The 22,101-nt window shown below is 42.0% G+C and overlaps 2 protein-coding genes across 2 annotated transcripts; one reads left to right on the top strand and one right to left on the bottom strand.

Annotated features, from left to right (window-relative positions):
- The first annotated feature begins 149 nt into the window (after window positions 1-149).
- LOC311131693 (asparagine synthetase [glutamine-hydrolyzing]-like) lies at window positions 150-11,836 on the top strand. Its single transcript, XM_084164802.1, has 12 exons — window positions 150-236; window positions 2,028-2,283; window positions 5,574-5,814; window positions 6,098-6,283; window positions 6,647-6,748; window positions 6,984-7,111; window positions 7,972-8,098; window positions 8,648-8,754; window positions 8,972-9,072; window positions 9,328-9,409; window positions 9,675-9,830; window positions 9,986-11,836. The coding sequence occupies exons 2-12, from the start codon at window positions 2,035-2,037 to the stop codon at window positions 10,193-10,195; spliced, it is 1,689 nt and encodes a 562-aa protein (XP_084020928.1). The 5' UTR covers window positions 150-236; window positions 2,028-2,034; the 3' UTR covers window positions 10,196-11,836.
- Window positions 11,837-17,694: 5,858 nt separating this feature from the next.
- Window positions 17,695-21,833, bottom strand: LOC311132317 (protachykinin-like; the record flags this gene model as incomplete). Its single annotated transcript, XM_084165566.1, has 5 exons — window positions 17,695-17,741; window positions 17,893-17,949; window positions 20,415-20,438; window positions 20,676-20,778; window positions 21,723-21,833. The coding sequence occupies 5 exons, from the start codon at window positions 21,831-21,833 to the stop codon at window positions 17,695-17,697; spliced, it is 342 nt and encodes a 113-aa protein (XP_084021692.1).
- Window positions 21,834-22,101: the final 268 nt, after the last annotated feature.

Below are 22,101 nucleotides of genomic sequence, written 5' to 3'. Positions count from 1 at the left end.
AAATTTGATAATCTCAAATGTAACCATAAAGTGATGCAACCGTACATGATGTTAAATGATGTAAATGATGTTGCAAGTCACGCTCCTGAAGTACATCGTCATCACTACACTACACTACACTGTCTTTGACATTTGTCTGTGTCTGCATCCCTGGCTATAGCAAGTTCTCTCGATGCATCATTTCAGCCGCTGAGAATAATAATATTGGGTCATCCTTTTGTATCCACGAAATAAAGGTATGTCTTTCAGTCAACTATCTGCATGCGTTTTAGCTACATTTCAATCGAATGTGTCTTTTCATTTATCATTGAGAGAACCGTTACTCGTCCTTTCTATTACCGGGTAGTTTGTGCGGAATGATAAAGCCACATGGGCACATACGTTTACGTTAATGTTACCGTGTGTGGAGCAGAGAGCTACACAGTATTTGGTTGAATAAATGTGATGGGGACTCGCTTTATGTTTTTGGTGTCTAACTTGCCTAAACGGTTTCAGCGTTTTTATTTTGTTGTGGGTAATGATCTTATTGATGCAATTGTGTGTTGCAGTCTCGAATACATTAATGACATTCTGACTGGACCGGGCACGCGCATGTTGATTTTGTCCACCCACACCAGACGCGATCAGGGACACGCAGGTTGAAATATCAAAACGAACTCTGAACCAACTATATTAATTTGGGGACAGGTCGAAAAGCATTAAACATTTATGGCAATTTAGCTAGCTAGTTTACTGTTGCTAGCTAATTTGTCCTGGGATATAAACCTGAAATGCACATGCTCCTCCGACAATTAATCCACAGATAAAAGGGGAAAGTTCGTTTCTAGTAATATCTCCTCCTTCGTGCTTCTTCTTCTTTGGACTCTAGATGGCAGTTGGCAACCAACTTTAAAGTGCATTACCACCACCAACTGGACGGGAGTGTGTACCGCAGTTCATCTTTCAATCACCCACGTGGGTATATGCTCTTAAAAACCAATAGAACCAAGTTCTATTTTAGCAACCAACTTTAAGGTGCATTACCACCACCAACTGGACTGGAGTGTGTACCTCAGTGGGTTCTATTTGTGACGCTTGACGTGCTGCAAGTCCCACCTCTCCCATCTCCTCATTGGTTTTTAGGAGCATATACCCAAGTGGGTGATTGAAAGATGAACTGAGGTACACACTCCAGTCCAGTTGGTGGTGGTAATGCACCTTAAAGTTGGTTGCTAAAATAGAACTTGGTTCTATTTGTGACTCTTGATGCGCTGCAAGTCCTGCAGCTCCCATCTCCTCATTGAAAAATGAACTGAGGTACACACTCCAGTCCAGTTGGTGGTGGTAATGCATTTGTGAAGCTTGACGCGCGTGAGCAGTGTGGGTGCAATGATTGAATAACATGTATGTGTACATTTATTTTGCGACGTGAGCAGTGTGGTCAGCATGTAATGATGTCAATGATGCATTATAGCGTGGGGGTTGTTCAATTCAGTCATCAGCTTTCCTACATTTTGATTCAGCACTCAAGCAGCTGTCAATTTGCCAATGCTGTTGTATTAGAGTTTGGAATGCTATGTTTTAAAATCTCACTTACTGCTAAATGATATATGACCCTATATTTGGTATTGGGTCGTGGATTTAATATAATTTAGCAGTAAGTGAGATTTTACAACAGCTTTCCAAACTCTAATACTACTAGTAATACTACTTCTAATACACAGATTAATACGTTGACATCAATAGTTTTGTAAAAAGTATGATAGTGTGGAATCTTATAGTTTCCTATCTGATTAGCAAAGGTACAATATGTCCAATAGTCCGTTGTATAACCCTTCAAGTTTTTCTTCCTTCTCAGTTGAAAGGTTGTAAAGAACAGTTACTGAAGGGGCACTAGTCTCTAGACCATCTGCTCTGCCTCTTGTTGCATGTATTTATTACCCCCTCTCTCTCCCCCCTCTCTCTCCCCCCTCTCCCTCTTTCTCTCTTCCCCCTATCTCGATCTCTATCTCCTTTCTCTCCCCTGCCCTGCTCTCTCACCTCTCCAGCCCCAGGATGTGTGGTATATGGGCTTTGTTTGGCAGTGATGAGTGCCTGTCGGCTCAGTGCACCAGCGCTATGAAGATCGCCCACCGGGGCCCCGATGCCTTTCGCTTTGAGAACATCAACGGCTTCACTAACTGTTGCTTCGGCTTCCATCGACTGGCTATCGTAGACCAGCTGTATGGCATGCAGCCCATCCGCGTCAAGAAGTTCCCCTACCTCTGGCTTGTCTACAACGGAGAGATCTACAACCACCACACTGTAGGTCTAGCCCTCCACATTGTTTCACTGTTTCACAAATCCCAGGCTCAATAGATCTACAAACACCACAGTAGTTATGGCCCATAGACATATAAGGTATGCCTGGAATCCACATTGTGTCACTGTTGTTTCATGTCACAAATCCCAGGCTATGGTAGGAGATCTACAAACCACACAGTAGTTACGGCCCATAGACATATAGTAAGGTATAGCCTGAAATCCAAACTTCTGGACCCCAGGCTACTGTAGGTAAGGAAATGGGACCAGGCCTCAGGGAACTCTAGTATCTGGCCAAGTTTTGGTGTGGAACGTATTCAGTTTCTACTTGCTAGTCACGAAGCAGGGATATACTATGGCTTTAGGCCAGGTAACTCCTCCTTTCTTAAAAAGGTACTATCTCTATGCCAAAGGGACATACGTGGCCAAAGAAGTTAAGGAAACTTTTGTTCATGTGAGTTTGGGAAAACAGGGAGGGAAGAAAGTCATTAATATCTTCAAAGATCATATTGATAAAAATGGCATTAAGTTATTATCTCACATCTTTTGTGCCCTGCATAATTGTTGGATGTGATTGTGCATACACTACTTACAATCCATTGTGATTCAGTGATAAGCATGTATTTATTTGGACAGTGAAGCAAAATCTTTTCAGAATGTCACTTTTTATTTGAGGGTATCTAGTCCCCCCATTTGAAGGTGCCATCTATTTGGACAAATTCACTTATAGTGTATTACATTTAGTCAAAAGTTTAGTATCTGTTCCCATATTCATGGCATGCAATGACTACATCAAGCTTGTGACTCTACAAACAGTGCATTCTTTTCCAAACGGTAAAATAGATATACAGTGCCTTGGGGAAGTCTTCAGACCCCTTGACTTTTTCCACATTTTGTTACGTTACAGCCTTATTCTTAAATTGATTAAATCGTTTTTTCCCCTCATCAAACTGCACACAATACCCCATAATGACAAGGCAAAAACAGGTTTTTAGACATTTGTACAAATGTATACAAATTTTAAAACTGAAATATCACATTTACATAAGTATTCAGACCCTTTACTCAGTACTTTGTTGAAGCACCTTTTGCAGCGATTACAGCCTTGAGTCTTCTTGGGTATGACGCTACAAGCTTGGCACACCTGTATTATTATTATTATTATTATATTTGGGGAGTTTCTCCCATTCCTCTCTGCAAATCCTCAAGTTCTGTCAGGTTGGATGGAGAGCGTTGCTGCGTAGCTATTTTCAGGTCTCTCCAGAGATGTTCGATTGGGTTCAAGTCCGGGCTCTGGCTGGGCCACTCAAGGACATTAAGAGACTTGTCCCGAAGCCACTCCTACGTTGTCTTGGCTGTGTGCTTAGGGTCGTACCCCAGTCTGAGTTCCTGAGCACTCTGGAGCAGGTTTTCATCAAGGATCTCTCTGTATCTTTGCCTCGATCCTGACTAGTCTTCCAGTCCCTGCCGCTGAAAACCATCCCCACAGCATGATGCTGCCACCACCATGCTTCACCGTAGGGATGGTGCCAGGTTTCCTCCAGATGTGACGCTTGGCATTCAGGCCAAAGAGTTCAATCTTGGTTTCATCAGACCAGATAATCTTGTTTCTCATGGTCTGAGAGTCTTTAGGTACCTTTTGGTAAACTCCAAGCGGGCTGTCATGTGCCTTTTACTGAGGAGTGGCTTCCCTCTGGCCACTCTACCATAAAGGCCTGATTGGTGGAGTGCTGCTGAGATGGTTGTCCTTCTGGAAGGTTCTCCCATTTCCACAGAGGAACTCTGAAACTCTGTCAGAGTGACCATCAGGTTCTTGGTCACCTCCCTGACAAAGGCCCTTCTCCCCCGATTGCTCAGTTTGGCTGGGCGGCCAGCTCTAGGAAGAGTCTTGGTGGTTCCAAACTTCTTCCATTTAAGAATGATGGAGGCCACTGTGTTCTTGGGGACCTTCAATGCTGCAGAAATGTTTTGGTACCCTTCCCCAGATCTGTGCCTCGACACAATCCTGTCTCGGAGCTCTACGGACAATTCCTTTGACCTCATGGCTTGGTTTTTGCTCTGACATGCACTGTCAACTGTGGAACCTTATAAAGACAGGTGTGTGCCTTTCCAAATCATGCCCAATGAATTGAATTTACCACAGGTGGACTCCAATCAAGTTGTAGAAACATCTCAAGGATGATCAATGGAAACAGGATGCACCTGAGCTCAATTTTGAGTCTCATAGCAAAGGGTCTGAATACTTATGTAAATAAAGTATTTGTTTTTTATTTTTAATAAATTTGCAAAAATGTATACAAACCTGTTTTCGCTTTGTCATTATGGGTTATTGTGTGTAGATTGCTGAGGACTTGTTTGTATTTAATCCATTTTAGAATAAGGCTGTAACGTAACAAAATGTGGAAAAAGTCAAGGGGTCTGAATACTTTCCGAAGGCACTGTATGTATGAAAATACCCTCAAATAAAAGGAGACATTCTGGACTGTCGCCTCATATAAAACATTTGATCTCAAATCCAAAATGCTGGAGTATAGATCACAGTGGTATAAAGTACTAATGTGAAAATACTTGAAAGTACTTCCTGAGTAGTTTTTTTTGGGTATCTGTACTTTACTATTTATATTTTTGACAACTTTTACTTTTACTCCATTACATTCCTAAAGAAAATAATGTACTTTTTACTCCATACATTTTCCCTGACACCCAAAAGTACTTGTTACATTTTGAAGGCTTAGTAGGACAGGAAAATTGTCAAATTCGCGCACTTATTAAGAGAACATCCCTGGTCATCCCTACTGCCTCTGATCTGGCGTACTCACTAAACACAAATTCTTTCTTTGTAAATTATGTCTGAGTGTTGGAGTGTTCCCCTGGCTATCCGTAAATTTAAAAAACAAGACAATTGTGCCCTCTAGTATGCTTAATATGAGGAATTTGAAATGATTTATTATTTTACTCTTGATACTTAAGTTCTGTATATATTTGCAATTGCATTTACTATTGATACTTAAGTATATTTAAAACCAAATAGTTTTAGACTTTTACTCAAGTAGTATTTTACTGGGTGACTTTCACTTTTACTTGAGTCATTTTCTATTAAGGTATCTTTACCTTTACTTAAGTATGACAATTGGGTTCTTTTCCCACCACTGATAGAGCCAAATTAAAAATGTTTGCTTCACTGTCAAAATAAAAATGTAGGTGAGTGTATGTCATGAGCATGTATGACCACTTGTAATGTCTTACATCTCATAATAATCCTAATACTTTTCTCCATCTTCCTCCCTCTTTAGCTGAAGAATCAGTTTGAGTTTACTGACTACCAGACCAAAGTAGACGGTGAGATCCTTCTTCACCTATACGAGCGCTTCGGCATTCAGAAGATGGCATCCCTATTGGATGGAGTGTTCGCCTTCATCCTCCTGGACACAGCCAATAGGAAGGTGTTCCTGGGGAGGGATACGTATGGCGTGCGGCCCATGTTCAAACTACTGACCGACGACGGCTTCCTGGCTGTGTGCTCTGAGGCTAAAGGTGAGAGGGGACTACTTACTTAATATCTCCTTTGGGGTTGAGCGGTTTTGGTTGCTACACAAGTGGATTAAAGAACAATCCCTATTCAGGATAGGATAGGATGAACTTTAAAGTCACAGAGTGAAGAAAAAAAATCATCTACTCAAGTACAATTTAAGAAAATGTTAAGATGTTGTTACTAGTATGTACTGACAGTGTTACTACACAGGTATGATAACAACAACTTAATGTAAAGTGTTACCATGTTCGTTCTTAAACAGATGTTTTTTGTGTTTGTTCCCAGGTCTGACTGATATCACCCACTCAATGTCCTCACCTCCTAAGATCACTCCGTTCCTCCCAGGACACTTTGAGGTGTTTGACCTGAAGCCCACAGGGAAGGTAGAGTCTGTTCAGATGGACCACTTCCACTGCTGCACCCAGGAGCCCAACCACGCTGCCTATGACACGGTAGAGAGGCTATCCTCAGGTACACACACCTATCCATAATATTTCCATAACTTCACCATCTTGATTGATGTGGCTATAATGTGAGTCAAGGTCATTATGTAACAGTGCCACTACCTATAGCTAGCTATCTGTGAAAGGTGACAAATGTTGTTTGACACCTAAGATGAGGGGAGGAATGGCTCACTGATTATTGTTTCAGGATGCACGTCTTTGGTATTGAGGGTATTGCCATGAATGAAGCCTGTTGTCCAACTGAAATCATTATAGTCACTGACAATAGGAGTTGGATGTGTAGTATGTTAGAGTTGATTTGCTGGTCTTTAACCATTCAGTTGACTGGTCCCTGTGTTATGACAGTAAGATCTCTTGCTGTCCCCGGTAGGTTTTGTCCCAGAGACAGTGAAGAGCAACATCCGGTCTTTGTTTGAGAACGCTGTCCGGAAACGCCTCATGGCCCACAGGAGGATTGGATGTCTTCTCTCAGGTACAAATAATGATTATTACAGAGTATCTTTGCTTCTTTGTGTAGTGTCACACATGAAAGCTTGTGGCTTGAGTAAGTAATGCTTGAGGTCTGTTACTTGTTGTTTTCACTTATGCTTGTCTGCGCAAATACATCAATGAAAATACATTCATATTATCATTACACCATAGGTCAAATTAAACGTGTGATAAGCTAGTAAATGATGTATATGACTGTTATTATATATTTCTGCCAGGTGGTCTGGACTCCAGTCTGGTGGCAGCTACGCTGGTCAAACTGGCCAAAGAAGAGAAGTTGAAATACCCCATCCAGACCTTCGCTATCGGGGCTGAAGACAGCCCAGACATCCTGGCTGCTCGCAAGGTGAGTGAGGCTCTCTCCATCCTCCATAGAGAGACTCTGCATTATAATAATGATGATGATATTGTTATGGAACGGGCTGGGTAGGTTAGGTCTTAGGAGCATGATTAGACACTACCACTTCCACACTCCATCCCCCAGGGCGTAGCAGCAACCGGGTCCAGGTGCTCTGTCAAGCCTTGATGAAGCCCACAGGTGCAGGCAATCAGGTTGAGCGTGAATCCTTCAGAGAGAGGTGGCCATAGAGCCTTTCGGCCTGCCAGTCTTAGTTTTTTTGTTTTAGTTAACGTTTTTAGTTTTGGAGCGGTCTTTTGACGTTTATTTTTGTAAATATGTATTTTGGTCACCCTTTTCAACAACAAACAATACTCTGCTTGGGCTAGCCGACCCATAGGAGTCAGGACGGAGCTGGCCCTGGATCCGGGTAAATTTGCTGTCTCCTGGGCACATGTACATACAGCACGGTCCTCATACGCTGATTTCTCACGTAGTTGCACATCTTAAATCAGGTTATAGACCAGTTAACTAGGCCTAAGACTCCTATACTTAGCTAGTGCAACAATATTAGCAGGCTAGTCAATCGGTTTTGTAACAATATAACTTCATAATCAGTAATAATCCAACTTTATTTTACCCAATACATTACAGCTCACAGGGCATTACAAATGAGCATTTAAAAGAATAAAAACACAACATAATAGAATAGAATAATACAAATATAATGCTAAAGACTCCTTTGTTAAGCAGCCTGTGAAGTCATTGTTCCCTGTAATTGTAAAAGAGTATGTGTTCTCAATAAGTTGAAGGCAATAAATAGATACAACGTGAAGGAATGTCTTGGTGAATGTCTTGTGTTGTTCCAGGTGGCGTCCTACATCGGCAGTGAGCACCACGAGGTGAACTTCACTCCTGAGGAGGGTCTCAAAGCCGTGGAGGAGGTCATCTTTCACCTAGAGACCTATGACATCACCACCATACGCGCCTCTGTCGGTGAGAGAGTACACTGTCCCATCTTAGATCGGCCTAGACCTCCAAACATCAAGCAGAAGTGGTAACCCATTGAAGCTGAATTAATAGGCTATGAGGATGACGCATTTGTGAAATACCTAGACACTAGACAGCTTTTTTGTACCTTCTCAATGTGCCCACTGACCTGGACAAAGGGAGTCTGGCCAGGCTGCATTCCTTTTCCTCCTGATTGGCTGGTTTGAATCCCAGTGGAATCCTGGGAGATTAGTGAGTGTGGCCTGTAAAAGCCTGTCAATAGAGAGAAGCTATCAGCCAGACCTGGGCCAAATATGTGGATGAAATACGTGATTCAGTTCGCCTGGTACAATGGAATAGTCCCAAAAGTACGAACTTGAAGTAAAGACCAAAGTTCATGTGATGATCGGTTTACTTTCATTTACTTTTTTCAGCCAAATACAGATGGTTTTATTTGCCTCTAGATGGCGCAATAACCTTTTATAAGAAATGTATATTTGGCAAGGGAGTACTTCAACTCAATTCTGTTTCCAATCATCTTTTCTCATTCTACAGGCATGTACCTAGTGTCAAAGTACATCCGTGAGAAGACTGACAGTGTGGTGATCTTCTCTGGGGAAGGCGCTGATGAGCTGACACAAGGATACATCTACTTCCACAAGGTACTGTTAGTCTGTTCCACATCAGAGATGTCATTCTCTCCCACTCACCAATGTTCATGTACCAGACAGGGTTGTGGTGAATGCAGTAGTCAATTCAGGAAGTGAAAATCTATAGGACATTCCTGGTTTGACTTAATTGAAAATGGAATTGAACCCAACCCTGGAACCAGTTGTTATGTCTGGGAATATGACTGAGTTTTTGTGTTTCCTGTTCCAGGCTCCCACTCCCAAGGCGGCAGCAGAGGACAGTGTTCGTCTGATGAAGGAGCTGTACCTGTTTGACGTGCTAAGAGCAGACCGCACCACCGCTGCACACGGGTAGGGGCATCAACCTATCTTTCAATACATTCATCCATTTTTACATCCATTCCTCAAACTTTTCAGACCGCTATCTGCTCTTCTTTCTTTCTTTCTTTCTTTCTTTCTTTCTTTCTTTCTTTCTTTCTTTCTTTCTTTCTTTCTTTCTTTCTTTCTTTCTTTCTTTCTTTCTTTCTTTTGAGAAGCTATAGGTTCAATACAGAAGATCTAGGATTTAAAGATGGCATCTAACTGACTTTCCTCTTCTCTCTACAGTCTGGAGCTGAGAGTGCCTTTCCTGGACCACAGGTTCACAGCGTACTACCTCTCCCTACCTGAGGAGATGAGGCAACCTAAGGTCAGTCTTCTCAGCCCTATCACTATATCCTCACTATCCCAATCTACCTATCCCCTACATTTGGCTCTGATGAGATAGTGGAGTATGAAATCGGAAGTAATGTATTATTGCAAAAGTGGAAAATATGTGGATTGAGTGATTGTTGTAAGTGTTGTGTATCCAAATCAGAGTCCTTGCGGCAAAAATCAGTCTCTAAACATGTAAAGGATTCCAGTGCTATAATTCCAAACAGTTCAGTTTCACTGAGGGATGTGTGTGTAACCAGGATGGAGTGGAGAAGCACCTCCTCAGAGACTCGTTTAAAGGTCTGAACCTGATCCCAGACGAGATCCTATGGAGACGTAAAGAGGCCTTCAGTGACGGAATGACGTCTGTCAAGAAGTCCTGGTACAACAGCCTGCAGGACCAGATGGAGTCTGAGGTACACATTCACACAGTCAGACACACAGCAGGCACGCACATACACACAGCAGGCACGCACATACACACAGCAGGCACGCACATACACACACCGGCACGCTGGCACATCACATATACGCACACACACATTCTGACTCCTTCTTTCTCTCCTCCAAGGTGAACGACTTCCAGCTGGAGAAGGCTCCTAAAACGTTCCCGTTCCTCCCTCCCAGAACCAAAGAGGCGTACTTCTACCGCCAGGTGTTTGAGAAGCAGTTCCCGGGCCAGGCCGAGTGGCTCAGCCACTACTGGATGCCCCGCTGGATCAATGCTACAGACCCCTCAGCCAGAACCCTCTCCATCTACAAGCCTGACAAGGACCAGTGATACAGCAACAACAGTGGCTCTTTTCCAATATCCTCACTAGCGTAGCACTTAGAATGAAGCAGTCTATTGAGCATGCATGCATTCTAAGTAGTATGCTAGTATGGATATTGAAATGTAGACCGTGTCAGCTGTCTGTCACTTCTGTCACCATTACTACACCTCCCCTTCACAACATACCTATCTGGAAACTGTCTGTTGCTATAGTTGTGACGATTATGGAATTTTGGGTAACGATTAGGCTTACTTGTCATGCAAATGGCCACGGTTATTGTCATAATTGTCATTTTTGTTAAACATTTTTTGACCTTGTAGTGCTTCATAATGCATCTTTAGCTACGACATACCTAATTAGCTAGGACATACCTAATGAATAGAACACAGCTTTGGTGACATCCCTGTCTCAAAAACGAATTGAATTGACCACTTGGAACTTTTGGAAATTAAGCTTCTCCTCCCAACTGTGCCGTTCTGCTCGTAAAATGATTACCAGATTTACCCACTTCATGTAAAAATATAAAACTGCTATTGGGTAAACTATGTCTACTTGAATATAAAGTTGAATCCCCCATTCTCCTGAAACTTGAATATAAAGTTGAATCCCCGTTTTCCTAAAATGAATGTATTAAGACTATAAGACAATTTTTTTGTTCATGGTTATTGACCATAATTGTCGGTTACACGATTATGCGATAATTATGCCAGCTCTATGCAGGAATCATCAAGCTCTAGTACTTGGGACCAGTGTTAATTACAGTTACAGGGTCAGTACTGATTTGGGAAACTGCTGTTTCACTAGGAATAGTTGATAATGTTGGAAGACTGGAAAGATGCTGAAGGCCTCTAACTGGGATTCAGTAGCACTACTATAATGCTTTCATAGATTAGAGTACCATACCGATACATGGTGATTACATAATGCATATTATCAAATGTAAATTATATACATATTTTAACAGCTTCAGACATTCGCTAAACCTTAACATGATTTTTAACTGTTCCTAATGTGTGCTGCAGAATCTGCTTTTTCCTATCATTTACATTATTGTGAAGTTAGATGCATACAGTATAACAGGTACTATAAAGATGTGTTTTTTTAATATAGCGTCTTACCCAGAAGTTAGATATAACCGGTACCGCAATAGTATTTTTGCCTCTTACCCAGACAGGAAGCAGGCTGTAATAGGTTCAATTCCGTGCAAGACGACGACTTGATTATGTCACAGGAGACAATAGACAGGATAGCTATAGGTGTAGATAGACATTCTCCTGTTCTCTTCCCAACCTGATAAAGAGAAGTACCCTAATTCAACTCATGTGTCTTTTAAACATTTTAAATGTCAGAACAGAGTTATGATGAAACTTTTTGATGCTTTGATGCCTTGATCAATCCCCAAAGTTCTCTTTCTTTGAACATTTCTTACTGAAAAGGATAAGGCTCAACATTCGCTCACCATTAAAAACGTATTATTTTATTGAAGCAACTATTAAAAGCTTGACTATTCGGCCTTCATCAGAACATTCATTTGAACATGTCTTACTTTTTACTCCACCCCCCGTTGTTGTTTTAATTTATCATACTATGATAATGGACTATAATCCATAATTCTCACAAACGCTTAAATAAAGTGTGTGTGCATGGTGTGTGTATTTGTATTTTTTATATATATCTATATATTTTTTGATTGAATATTTAAAACATACAATCTACTTGCAGTGAAGCCGCTCAACAACTACATCACATTAGTAATCTAACAGACTCCCATCCAGAGTGACACACAGAAGCAACCAGGGTCAACGCCCTGCTCAAGGGCACGTCCACAGATCTCCCACAAGGTCAAAAACGGGGAACCGAACCAGCGATCCATCAGCTACCGGGCCAAGCTCCCAACCGCCAGGCCACCAGTCCTCCAAGATCCCCCCCACAGTTCCCCAAGAGCTCCCCGAGAAAAACAAAATAATTCCATTCCCCACCGCCAAGACACCCCGTCCCCAATGCACCAACAACCAACAAAATGAACAGATAAAAAAGACAAAGGAAAACAGGAAACAACAATGCAACAAACAAAAGACATCAGCCTCAGGCAAACAGGCATTAGCTGTAACAACACTGTGTCATTCAAACTTACTGTTTGTTATGTTTTATTTTAACTTTATTTCTTTAAAATGGTATCTTTGGCCGTCATTCTATCCCCCGCCCAGCAACTCCACTCCCACATCCCAACCCTCAGCCCATCCCTGCTGGCCACCCTCTTCGAATTTCTACGCACCATATGTTTTCTTATTTTTTATTTGTTTCATTTAGCAGACGCTCTTATCCAGAGCGACACTCAGGAGCAATTAGGGTTAAGTGCCTTGTTCAAGGGCACATCAACAGATTTTTCACCTAGTCGGCTCGGGGATTAGAACCAGCGACCTTTTGGTTACTGGCACAACGCTCTTAACCACTAAGCTACCTGCCGCCCCAGATATATCTTTCAACTATGCTGTGATGTTTAACATACAATTTAAATCTATCTAATCGAATAGAATCCACAGATTGCGAGTTGAAGATAAATACTTTTACTAAGAGTATTAGTATATTAGTAATTGACTGACCCGGTCTCTCCAGATCTCCCAACAGTACTATTTCTAGGGTCAATTGTAGATCAATGTTATGCATTTTCAGCCATTCCTGAACCTGAGACCAGAAACAGGCTACCTGAGGGCAATACCAAAATAAATGGTCTATTGATTCTGTATCCTCACAACAAAATATGCAGAGCTTCGATGATTGTATGCCCCAAATATTAAAAATGTTGTTGGCGGCAAGAATTCTATATAATAATTGTAGCTGAAAAGCACGGTCTTGAATCTTGCATCGTTTTATATATCAACTCATACACCCTGTACCATGGTATCGAATCGGTACATCAAAAATCTCTTCCCAACTATTTTGCAATCTGTATGGCACAGCTGTCAACATCCTGGTCCTCAAATGAAACTGGTATACTTTCCTATTTATGCTATTTTTATTCCTCCGCCAGTTTTGATCCTTTATATTGGGCATACAGAGTAGTTCCCTACCTCCTCCTGCTCCCACCTGCCTCCTCCATTTTTGGGGTAATGCTGTAATCAATTGGTCATGGATGTGTGTATTTGTTTTTGTATTTATGTGTGGGTGCTTGCGTGAGTGTGTCGTTGAGATTTTTTATTTAATTTCAATGTAATTTAACCTTTATTTAACTAGGCAAGTCAGTTAAGAACAATTCTTATACAAAATTAAATATAGGACAAAACACACATCACAAGAGAGACACCACAACACTACATAAAGAGAGACCTAAGACAACAACATAGCATGGCAGCAACACATGACAACACAGCATGGAAGCAACACAACATAACAACATGGTAGCAACACAACATGGTACAAACATTATTGGGCACAGACAACAGCACAAAGGGCAAGAAGGTAGAGACAACAATACATCATGCGAAGCAGCCACAACTGTCAGTAAGAGTGTCCATGATTGAGTCTTTGAATGAAGAGATGGAGATAAAACTGACCAATTTGAGTATTTTTTGCAGCTCGTTCCAGTCGGTAGCTGCAGCGAACTGAAAAGAGGAGCGACCCAGGGATGTTTGTGCTTTGGGGACGTTTAACAGAATGTGACTGGCAGAACGGGTGTTGTATGTGGAGGATGAGGGATGCAGTAGGTATCTCAGATAGGGGGGAGTGAGGCCTAAGAGGGTTTTATAAATAAGCATTAACCAGTGGGTCTTGCGATGGGTATACAGAGATTTACAGTTTACAGAGGAGTATAGAGTGCAATGGTGTGTCCTATGAGGAGCATTGGTGGCAAATCTGATGGCTGAATGTTAAAGAACATATAGCCGCTCGAGAGCACCCTTACCTGCCGATCTATAAATTACGTCTCCGTAATCTAGCATGAGTAGGATGGTAATCTGAATCAGGGTTAGTTTGGCAGCTGGGGTGAAAGAGGAGCGATTACGATAGAGGAAACCAAGTCTAGATTTAACCTTAGCCTGCAGCTTGGATATGTGCTGAGAGAAGGACAGTGTACCGTCTAGCCATACTCCCAAGTACTTGTATGAGGTGACTACCTCAAGCTCTAAACCCTCAGAGGTAGTAAGCACACCGGTGGGGAGAGGGGTGGGCCATTCTTCTTACTGAACCACATGACCTTTGTTTTGGAGGTGTTCAGAACAAGGTTAAGGGCAGAGAAAGCTTGTTGGACACTAAGAAAGCTTTGTTGTAGAGCATTTAACACAAAATCCGGGGAGGGGCCAGCTGAGTATAAGACTGTATCATCTGCATATAAATGGCTGAGAGAGTTTCCTACTGCCTGAGCTATGTTGTTGATGTAAATTGAGAAGAGAGTGGGGCCTAGGATCGAGCCTTGTTGTACTCCCTTGGTGACAGGCAGTGACTGAGACAGCAGATGTTCTGATTTTATACACTGCACTCTTTGAGAGAGGTAGTTAGCAAACCAGGCCGAAGACCCCTCAGAGACACCAATACTCTTTAGCCGGCCCACAAGAATGGAATGGTCTACCATATCAAAAGCTTTGGCGAAGTCAATAAAAATAGCAGCACAACATTGCTTAGAATCAAGGGCAATGGTGACATCATTTAGGACCTTTAAGGTTGTAGTGACACATCCATAACCTGAGCAGAAACCAGATTGCATACCAGAGAGAATACTATAGACATCAACAAATCCAGTCAGTTGATTATTGACAAGTTTTTCCAACACTTTTGATAAACAGGGCAAAATAGAAATTGGCCTAAAACAGTTAGGATCAGCTTGATCTCACCCTTTAAATAAAGGACGCACCGTGGCTGCCTTCCAAGCAATGGGAACCTCCCCAGAGAGGAGAGGCAGGTTAAAAAGGTCAGAGATAGGCTTGGCGATGATAGGGGCAGCAATCTTAAAGAAGAAAGGGTCTAAACCATCTGACTCAGATGTTTTTTTTGGGTCAGGTTTCAGAAGCTCCTTTAGCACCTCGGACTCAGTGACCGCCTGCAGGGAGAAACTTTGTAGCGGGGGAAAAAGAGGCAGGAGCATCGGGGCTAGTCGCATTAGAAGGGGTGGGAGATGAGGAAATGTTGGACGGGCAAGGAGGCATGGCTGAGTCAAATAGGAATCCTGACTTAATGAAGTGGTGATTAAAGAGCTCAGCCATGTGCTCCTTGTCAGTAACAACCACATCATCAACATTAAGGGACATGGGCAACTGTGAGGAGGAGGGTTTATTCTCCAGGTCTTTCACCGTTTTCCAGAACTTCTTGGGGTTAGACCCACAGAGAGAGAACTGCTCCTTAAAGTAACTAACTTTAGACTTCCGGATAGCCTGAGTGCACTTATTTCTCATTTGCCTGAACGAGAGCCAGTCAGCCTGAGTATGCGGGTGCCGAGCCTTTTCGCCAATGGAATTCTTGAGGTGGAGTAAATCTGCCAGATCACGGTCGAACCAGGGGCTGGACCTGTTTTTAATTCTAATTTCCTTTATGGGGGCGTGTTTGTTAACAATACCACTGAAAATATCAGAAAAGAAGGTCCAATCGTCTTCGACAGAGGGAGTCAAGCTGATTCTAAACCAATGTACAGAGGCCAGGTCATGAAGGAAGGCTTGCTCATTAAAGTTTTTTAGCAAGCGTCTATGACAAATCAGGACAGGTCGTTTCACTGAGCAGCCATTACGAACACAGGCTGTAAAACAGTGATCACTAAGGTCATTACAGAAAACACCAGACTGATACCTATCAGGATTATTTGTGAGGATAACATCAAGGAGAGTAGCCTTTTCATGATGTTTGGAGTCATACCTTGTGGGATTGGTAATAATCTGAGAAAGATTTAGGGTGTACCATTGCTTTAGGACTTGGTCAGATGGTTTAAGCATGTCCCAATTTAGGTCACCTAGCAGGACAAATTCAGACTTAGTGTAAGGGGCCATTAGAGAGTTTAGGGCATTTAGGGTACAGGTCGGTGCTGATGGTGGACGATAACACCCAGCAACAGTCAATAAAGATAACAATACAATACAGAATATCATGCTGGGAACAACATGATTGAATTGAAGATGAAACATACTTGAGACAGGCTGGTATAATGGGTTACATTACATAAGGAAACTACTGAACCCAAAAGACACATGACAGGTTGGACGCTAACCATGGTGCATTGATTGCACTTTGTTTTCTCAACTACGATCCATATAGAGTCTAGACTGATGGAAATGTGTGAAACTATAGCATTAGATGTCTAAAGTGATGTACATAATGCTATGTCTCTGTCTACTGTATTTCATCCTAACTGCTGCTGATATAAAAAGTGCTCCATACCCTTGACAATATCTATCTGACGTGTTATTGTTTTGTTTTTTTGTGTGTGGTCATGATCTTCATGAGTTTGCATTACAATATCCGCACTAGCATACCATTTAAGTAGAAAGCAATATATTGGGAATGCATTCTAAGTAGTATGGGTATCCTAGTATGGATCATATCCACTTATGGTGAGAGGGAGGGGTTGCCCAATTTTACAACTCTGTGTGCTACTTTCTTTGTCCCTCAGAGGGTGCACCACTCCACAATATCTACACCCATTACACAATTCCCTTCCTTTGGTTTCACAGCATATTCCTATCGGTGAAAATAAGAAATTCAAGTTCCACCAATAAAGAAAATAGTTTTAATATATCAAGCCACAATCACACACAAGTATTCTGTCATATCATACCATACATCTTGGTTTTATAAACATGACAGTTTGATTTACAGTCAATTTAAATGAAAGCGTGCCCTGATAAAGCACCAGGTCTGTAGTGTACCAGAGTGTGTCATTTATTTACAGCACAATCAGTTGTGATTAAAACAGTTACGAGGCACTAGACAGTGGGCTTGGCAGTGCAATTTTTTACATACCCTGGGGTAGAGCTTTGCTTTGATGGTCCACGACAACAGTATTCTCTGGAACATATGATATGCTGATGGTACTAATACTGTGACATACATTAAATAACATAATGTTTCTGTAAGGTACGGTAGGAGTACCAGATCACACCGAGGGTGGCAAAATTTCGCAAACTTTCCCAAATGTCCCAGGTTTTCCCATAAATCCTGATCGGAGGATTCTGAAAATGTCTGGTTTACGATTTCCCTTCTGATTTAATCTTACAACCAGGATTTATGGAACAACTGGGAATTTTGGGGAAAACGACCGGAATTTTGTAACCCTATTCAGATCACATCCTGCCCTCCTTTGTGCTCCCTTCTTCCTGGACAAATGAAACTGGCACAGTCAGGTACAGTACAGCTACGAAAACACGATGTGAAAACAGACATTATATTATGGTAACTTACAATAAGTTTGACTAACTATACATATTTTGGAGAAAACAAAACTTGGCATCAGACACCCCTTCCACTCTTCTGTAGGAATGACTGGATGAGAAGCGGACCAATAGCAGAGGACTGAGGACAGACCAACCGGTTAGCGGCGCTTGTCGTAGTTCTGTAGTGCGTTCCACTCATATGAATCTTTAATTAAAGAGAAAGTTTGTAAATAACACAGCACAGTTTATTTTCATATTGTCATTGTTAGCACGGTTCCAGCAATTATTGTGGATTTGTAACCAGGCCAGCTAAGAACAGCTTGGTTCGATCAGTAGTGTAAATATGAGGCCCTTACCTGGTTTCTCTTGGCTCCTCTTACCCATCAGTCCAACAAATGAGTTAATTTTATGTCCTGAAAGAGAAGAGAAGAGAGGAGAAAAAGGTGTGTTTCTTCCCGTAACAGCTAATACCATTGACACTGCAATTACAGACAGCGAGTGATGTAGTGACTGGTGTGCAGAACAAAAAGGTGTGAGTTCTTCCAGTAACTGCCTATATTATTTACACCCTAACCCAAAACTTAACCCTAGCCCTAACCTTAACCCTTAACCTTATTCTAAACCTAACCCTAACCATAACCTTAGCAAGCTGTTGCTTATCAACAGATAGTTTGTTGATAGTATGACCATGTGTAGATCATCTATATGGGACTATCCAAATAATGTGTGACCCATAATTGTTGTCAGTGATGCAATGCCTAGTGTATAACCTCGATGGTGAGAGAGTGTGAAGAATATCTACACCCCTCCTACTGATCTCTAGTCTCATGCAAATTGACGGACGGACTCCGTCCCCTTACCCTAGTGACTGAGGGATATAGCGGTGCCCACCCACAGGTTTTGGAAGGAAGGGTTGTGGTTGGAGATTGTTTTTCCTAAGAGGGTGGGGATAGGATGCACGTCCCGAGGGGACATTTGTGTCCCAGACTGACTGTCATCTCTGTCAGCCTCTGTCAATCACACTAATGGAATATAATATAAGGGTGGAGGGAATGGGGATACGGGGGAGGATGTGGGGGAGACGGGGGAGTGTTGGGGTTATAAAACTCCTCGTGAGATCCCTGGGATACCCTTTCTGTCCATACATCCAACATACTCATTCAAATTAAGTGGAGTAAACTCAAATGTGATCAATTGACTTAAATGATTCAATATTCCCATCAGAGATATGGGAATCATGATTATCATAAAGGGGCGATGGCATCATGTGTATCTTCCATTGGTGGTCTAGTTACGAGTCACTTGCAATATTTCTTCTCAGTTTTCCCCCTGGACATCATAAGTGCTTGGCCCCTCCACTGTGTGTTACATACTATATATATTATAATGTATAGATCATATTATATATATATACTGTATAATGTATATATTATATTATACAGTTTGTGTAAATGGAAGGGTGAGATGCTCGGGTCCATCTTTCCATCATCAGCGTAACCAATCTAATTTAACGCCTAAATGTCCTTGGGGCATTGATCGAAGCACTCGCTCTCTTCCTCTCTCTCCCCCTTTCTCTCCCTCCCTCTCTCTCTCCATGTCTCTCCTTCACTCTCTCTCCACATCTCTCTTTCTCTCTCCTTCTATCTCCCACCCTCACTCACTTTCTCTCTCTCTCCTTGCCGCTAATGAGTGATGTACAGTCATGCCTGCATCAAGGCTTCGGCAAAACGTTGGTCTACACCAGATACATGTATTTATGATGCACTTGATGCCTCCGCTGTGTGGGGGAGTCATTTAGGAAATGCCTCAATGACTGAACAGAGGGGAGACAGCGAGGGGTCTTCATGGCAGAATTAAGTATAGGTATCCTAGCGAGGGAATAGAGGGGTCTTCAAGGCAGAATTAAGACTAGGTATCCTAGCGAGGGAATAGAGGGGTCTTCAAGGCAGAATTAAGACTAGGTATCCTAGCGAGAGAATAGAGGGGTCTTCAAGGCAGAATTAAGACTAGGTATCCTAGCGAGGGAATAGAGGGGTCTTCAAGGCAGAATTAAGACTAGGTATCCTAGCGAGGGAATAGAGGGGTCTTCAAGGCAGAATTAAGACTAGGTATCCTAGCGAGGGAATAGAGGGGTCTTCAAGGCAGAATTAAGACTACCACCTACTGCATCCTAAAATCCCGTCAAACGACCTGTTAGCTGTGTGGGTTGTGATTTAATGAAAACATTTGACAGGTCTCTCTCTATCTCTCTCTTTCTCGCTCTACTTTTATTTACCATTTTCCAAAAATAAATATCATTATTCAACCCCTGCATTTTGTTGTTTTTTACTGCTGGGCAACATTTGGTGTGTGTTCTCCCTCCCATGCATGGTAATGAGGACCTGTTGGCCTATGGCACTTGATATGTGACACCAGCCTGTCTTCTCCCTCACCCCCTCTCACCCCTCTTCTCACCCCACCTATCACACCCTGTCACCCCTCTGGTTAGCATAACTCCTCTCACCCACATAGGAGTACTGGTGAAGGACCTATGGCATCCCTTATCCCTCCTACTCATGGAGTTAACGTCATCAAGCTTCATCACTTGTCACATGGTCCACCTGACCCAATGTGCAAATAATGCCATCATCACCTGGGTTGATCTCATAATAGATTTTCCCCAACATTGCGAAATGGTCTGATTGGCTACACCTGCCTGCCTACACACTGTCCACATGGTCCTTTCCCCTTTGTAACACAATGTCAGAAAAACGAATTATAACTAAATCATGGCTTAATTTTTCAGAATGCATGGACAATTGCAACATTTTCTGGGAAATGTTCTCCAAGATAAATGAAAAATATGAATTAATGAATTAATTATATGTTTTTCACTTACTTTTTCGGGTTATCTGTGGATTTGCTGTTGGAATAAGGGGGGGGGGGACTTCAATCAATGTAGGCCTATAATTATCTAATTTATGAATTTATGAATAAGCTAAAAACGTGCGTAAAGATATTGATATACAGTATGTAATTAATAAGCGCATTAATAATGCATATAAATAATGTCATTCCATTTAATTTCAATAAACGGGAAAGTGCCTTATAGAGCGTGAAGGGTGAGGACAGGGCGATGCGCGAGGAAGCACAGTCTTACCGGAGGAGCGTTTCCCCATCAGGCCAAAGAACTGATGCGGCCGCGGTTTCCGTGTCATTCTCCGCAGTATCTCTCCGAATGGGTCAGATGACAGCCACTCGTCCTGCACGAAGGAGAAAATCTAATTAACGGAACATTAGACACCAGAGTAGGGAATAGGATGAGGGAGGGGGAGACTGACTCCCTTATAGCCTACCAACCTGTACCTCTGCGTAAAATATTGTACACTTTTATGGCACTAGATCTAATCTCGCAGAGCAATCAATATAAAACAGTAAAGACACCCCGTGTGAACTTTCATATCCGATCCTATTTTTATCTGACGGGGTAGCCTACAGGTCAGCATTAGTCTAAGCAGTGGCCCAACGGCTGCTAATGGCTAATGCACCACACGCATTAAAGTACCCATCAATTATCCAAGACATCCCAGGTCCGTTGGTTCCTTCCTTATTGTATAGCCCACCCGCCTTGTTAAAACGCTCTGCGTAACCTGCTGAATGTTCCCAAATCGACTGCAGATTATGAGAAATAAACCCCAAGAGCCACGCCCGGAGACTTGGCAGGCGCCCAACCCGCAATGTCAAAGGGAGAACGTGCGCTACATGTGAATAGAGCTTCAGTCTGGGACTAAGGTAATGATGGAAGCACACTTAGCTCAGAGCTCATACTTTATGCCCATTGAATCATAACAAATATTTCACCCGACATAGAATTTGTATTGCGGGTAGAATGATTGATGTTTTGTCTCTATACATGCGTAATTACGCATGACCAAACTCTCCAAACAGGTGAATTATTTTATAAAAGCACACAAATATTTTAGATTTATTTTATTTGATAGAAATTGGTTGAAATTCCATTCAATAATTTTGGTGATACAAAACACAAGGCTGTGCCATCAAATTAAACATTATTTTCCCCATAGTTAAGCAATCATAAATTTTTCCATGTCACATTTTTTTAATTCGTTTAATAGGCGATTCTAACCAACAAATTAGGCCAAACATATTTTTATTGTTTTACATTAAATCATTAAATCATGCCTACCGTAATTTGATCGTTCATCCAATAATCAAGATCTTCTTCTGGACCAATTTCTTCACAAAAAACTTGGGCGATAGCAAGAAAAGCTATTACAAGCGGTAGAAGTAATTTCATGATGCAGCTATCTGTTGCGTGTAATTCTTCAGCCGTAAAAGTCTTCTTTCTTCGTTTGTTTCGATTTTCAAAAGTAGAAATAGGCTGTTCGAGCACTTGTAAACTGAGTTTAAATGTTTTTTAACCACTCTCTATGACTCGATGTTGACACCTGTGGAAATTGGTATCTTCTCCTCTCCAAATAAGTGCCTCAAGCGTGCGCAAAAAAATTATATGTTCCCTCCTTGGTTGCGACCTCGCCTCAGTTCTATCTCTGCTCTAGTCGGCG

Source organism: Coregonus lavaretus, assembly GCF_964263955.1.
Source record: "Coregonus lavaretus genome assembly, chromosome: 7".
Lineage (NCBI taxonomy): Eukaryota > Metazoa > Chordata > Actinopteri > Salmoniformes > Salmonidae > Coregonus > Coregonus lavaretus.
The sequence above is the reverse complement of the archived record's forward strand: the minus strand, read 5'-3'. Positions and strand labels throughout refer to the sequence as shown.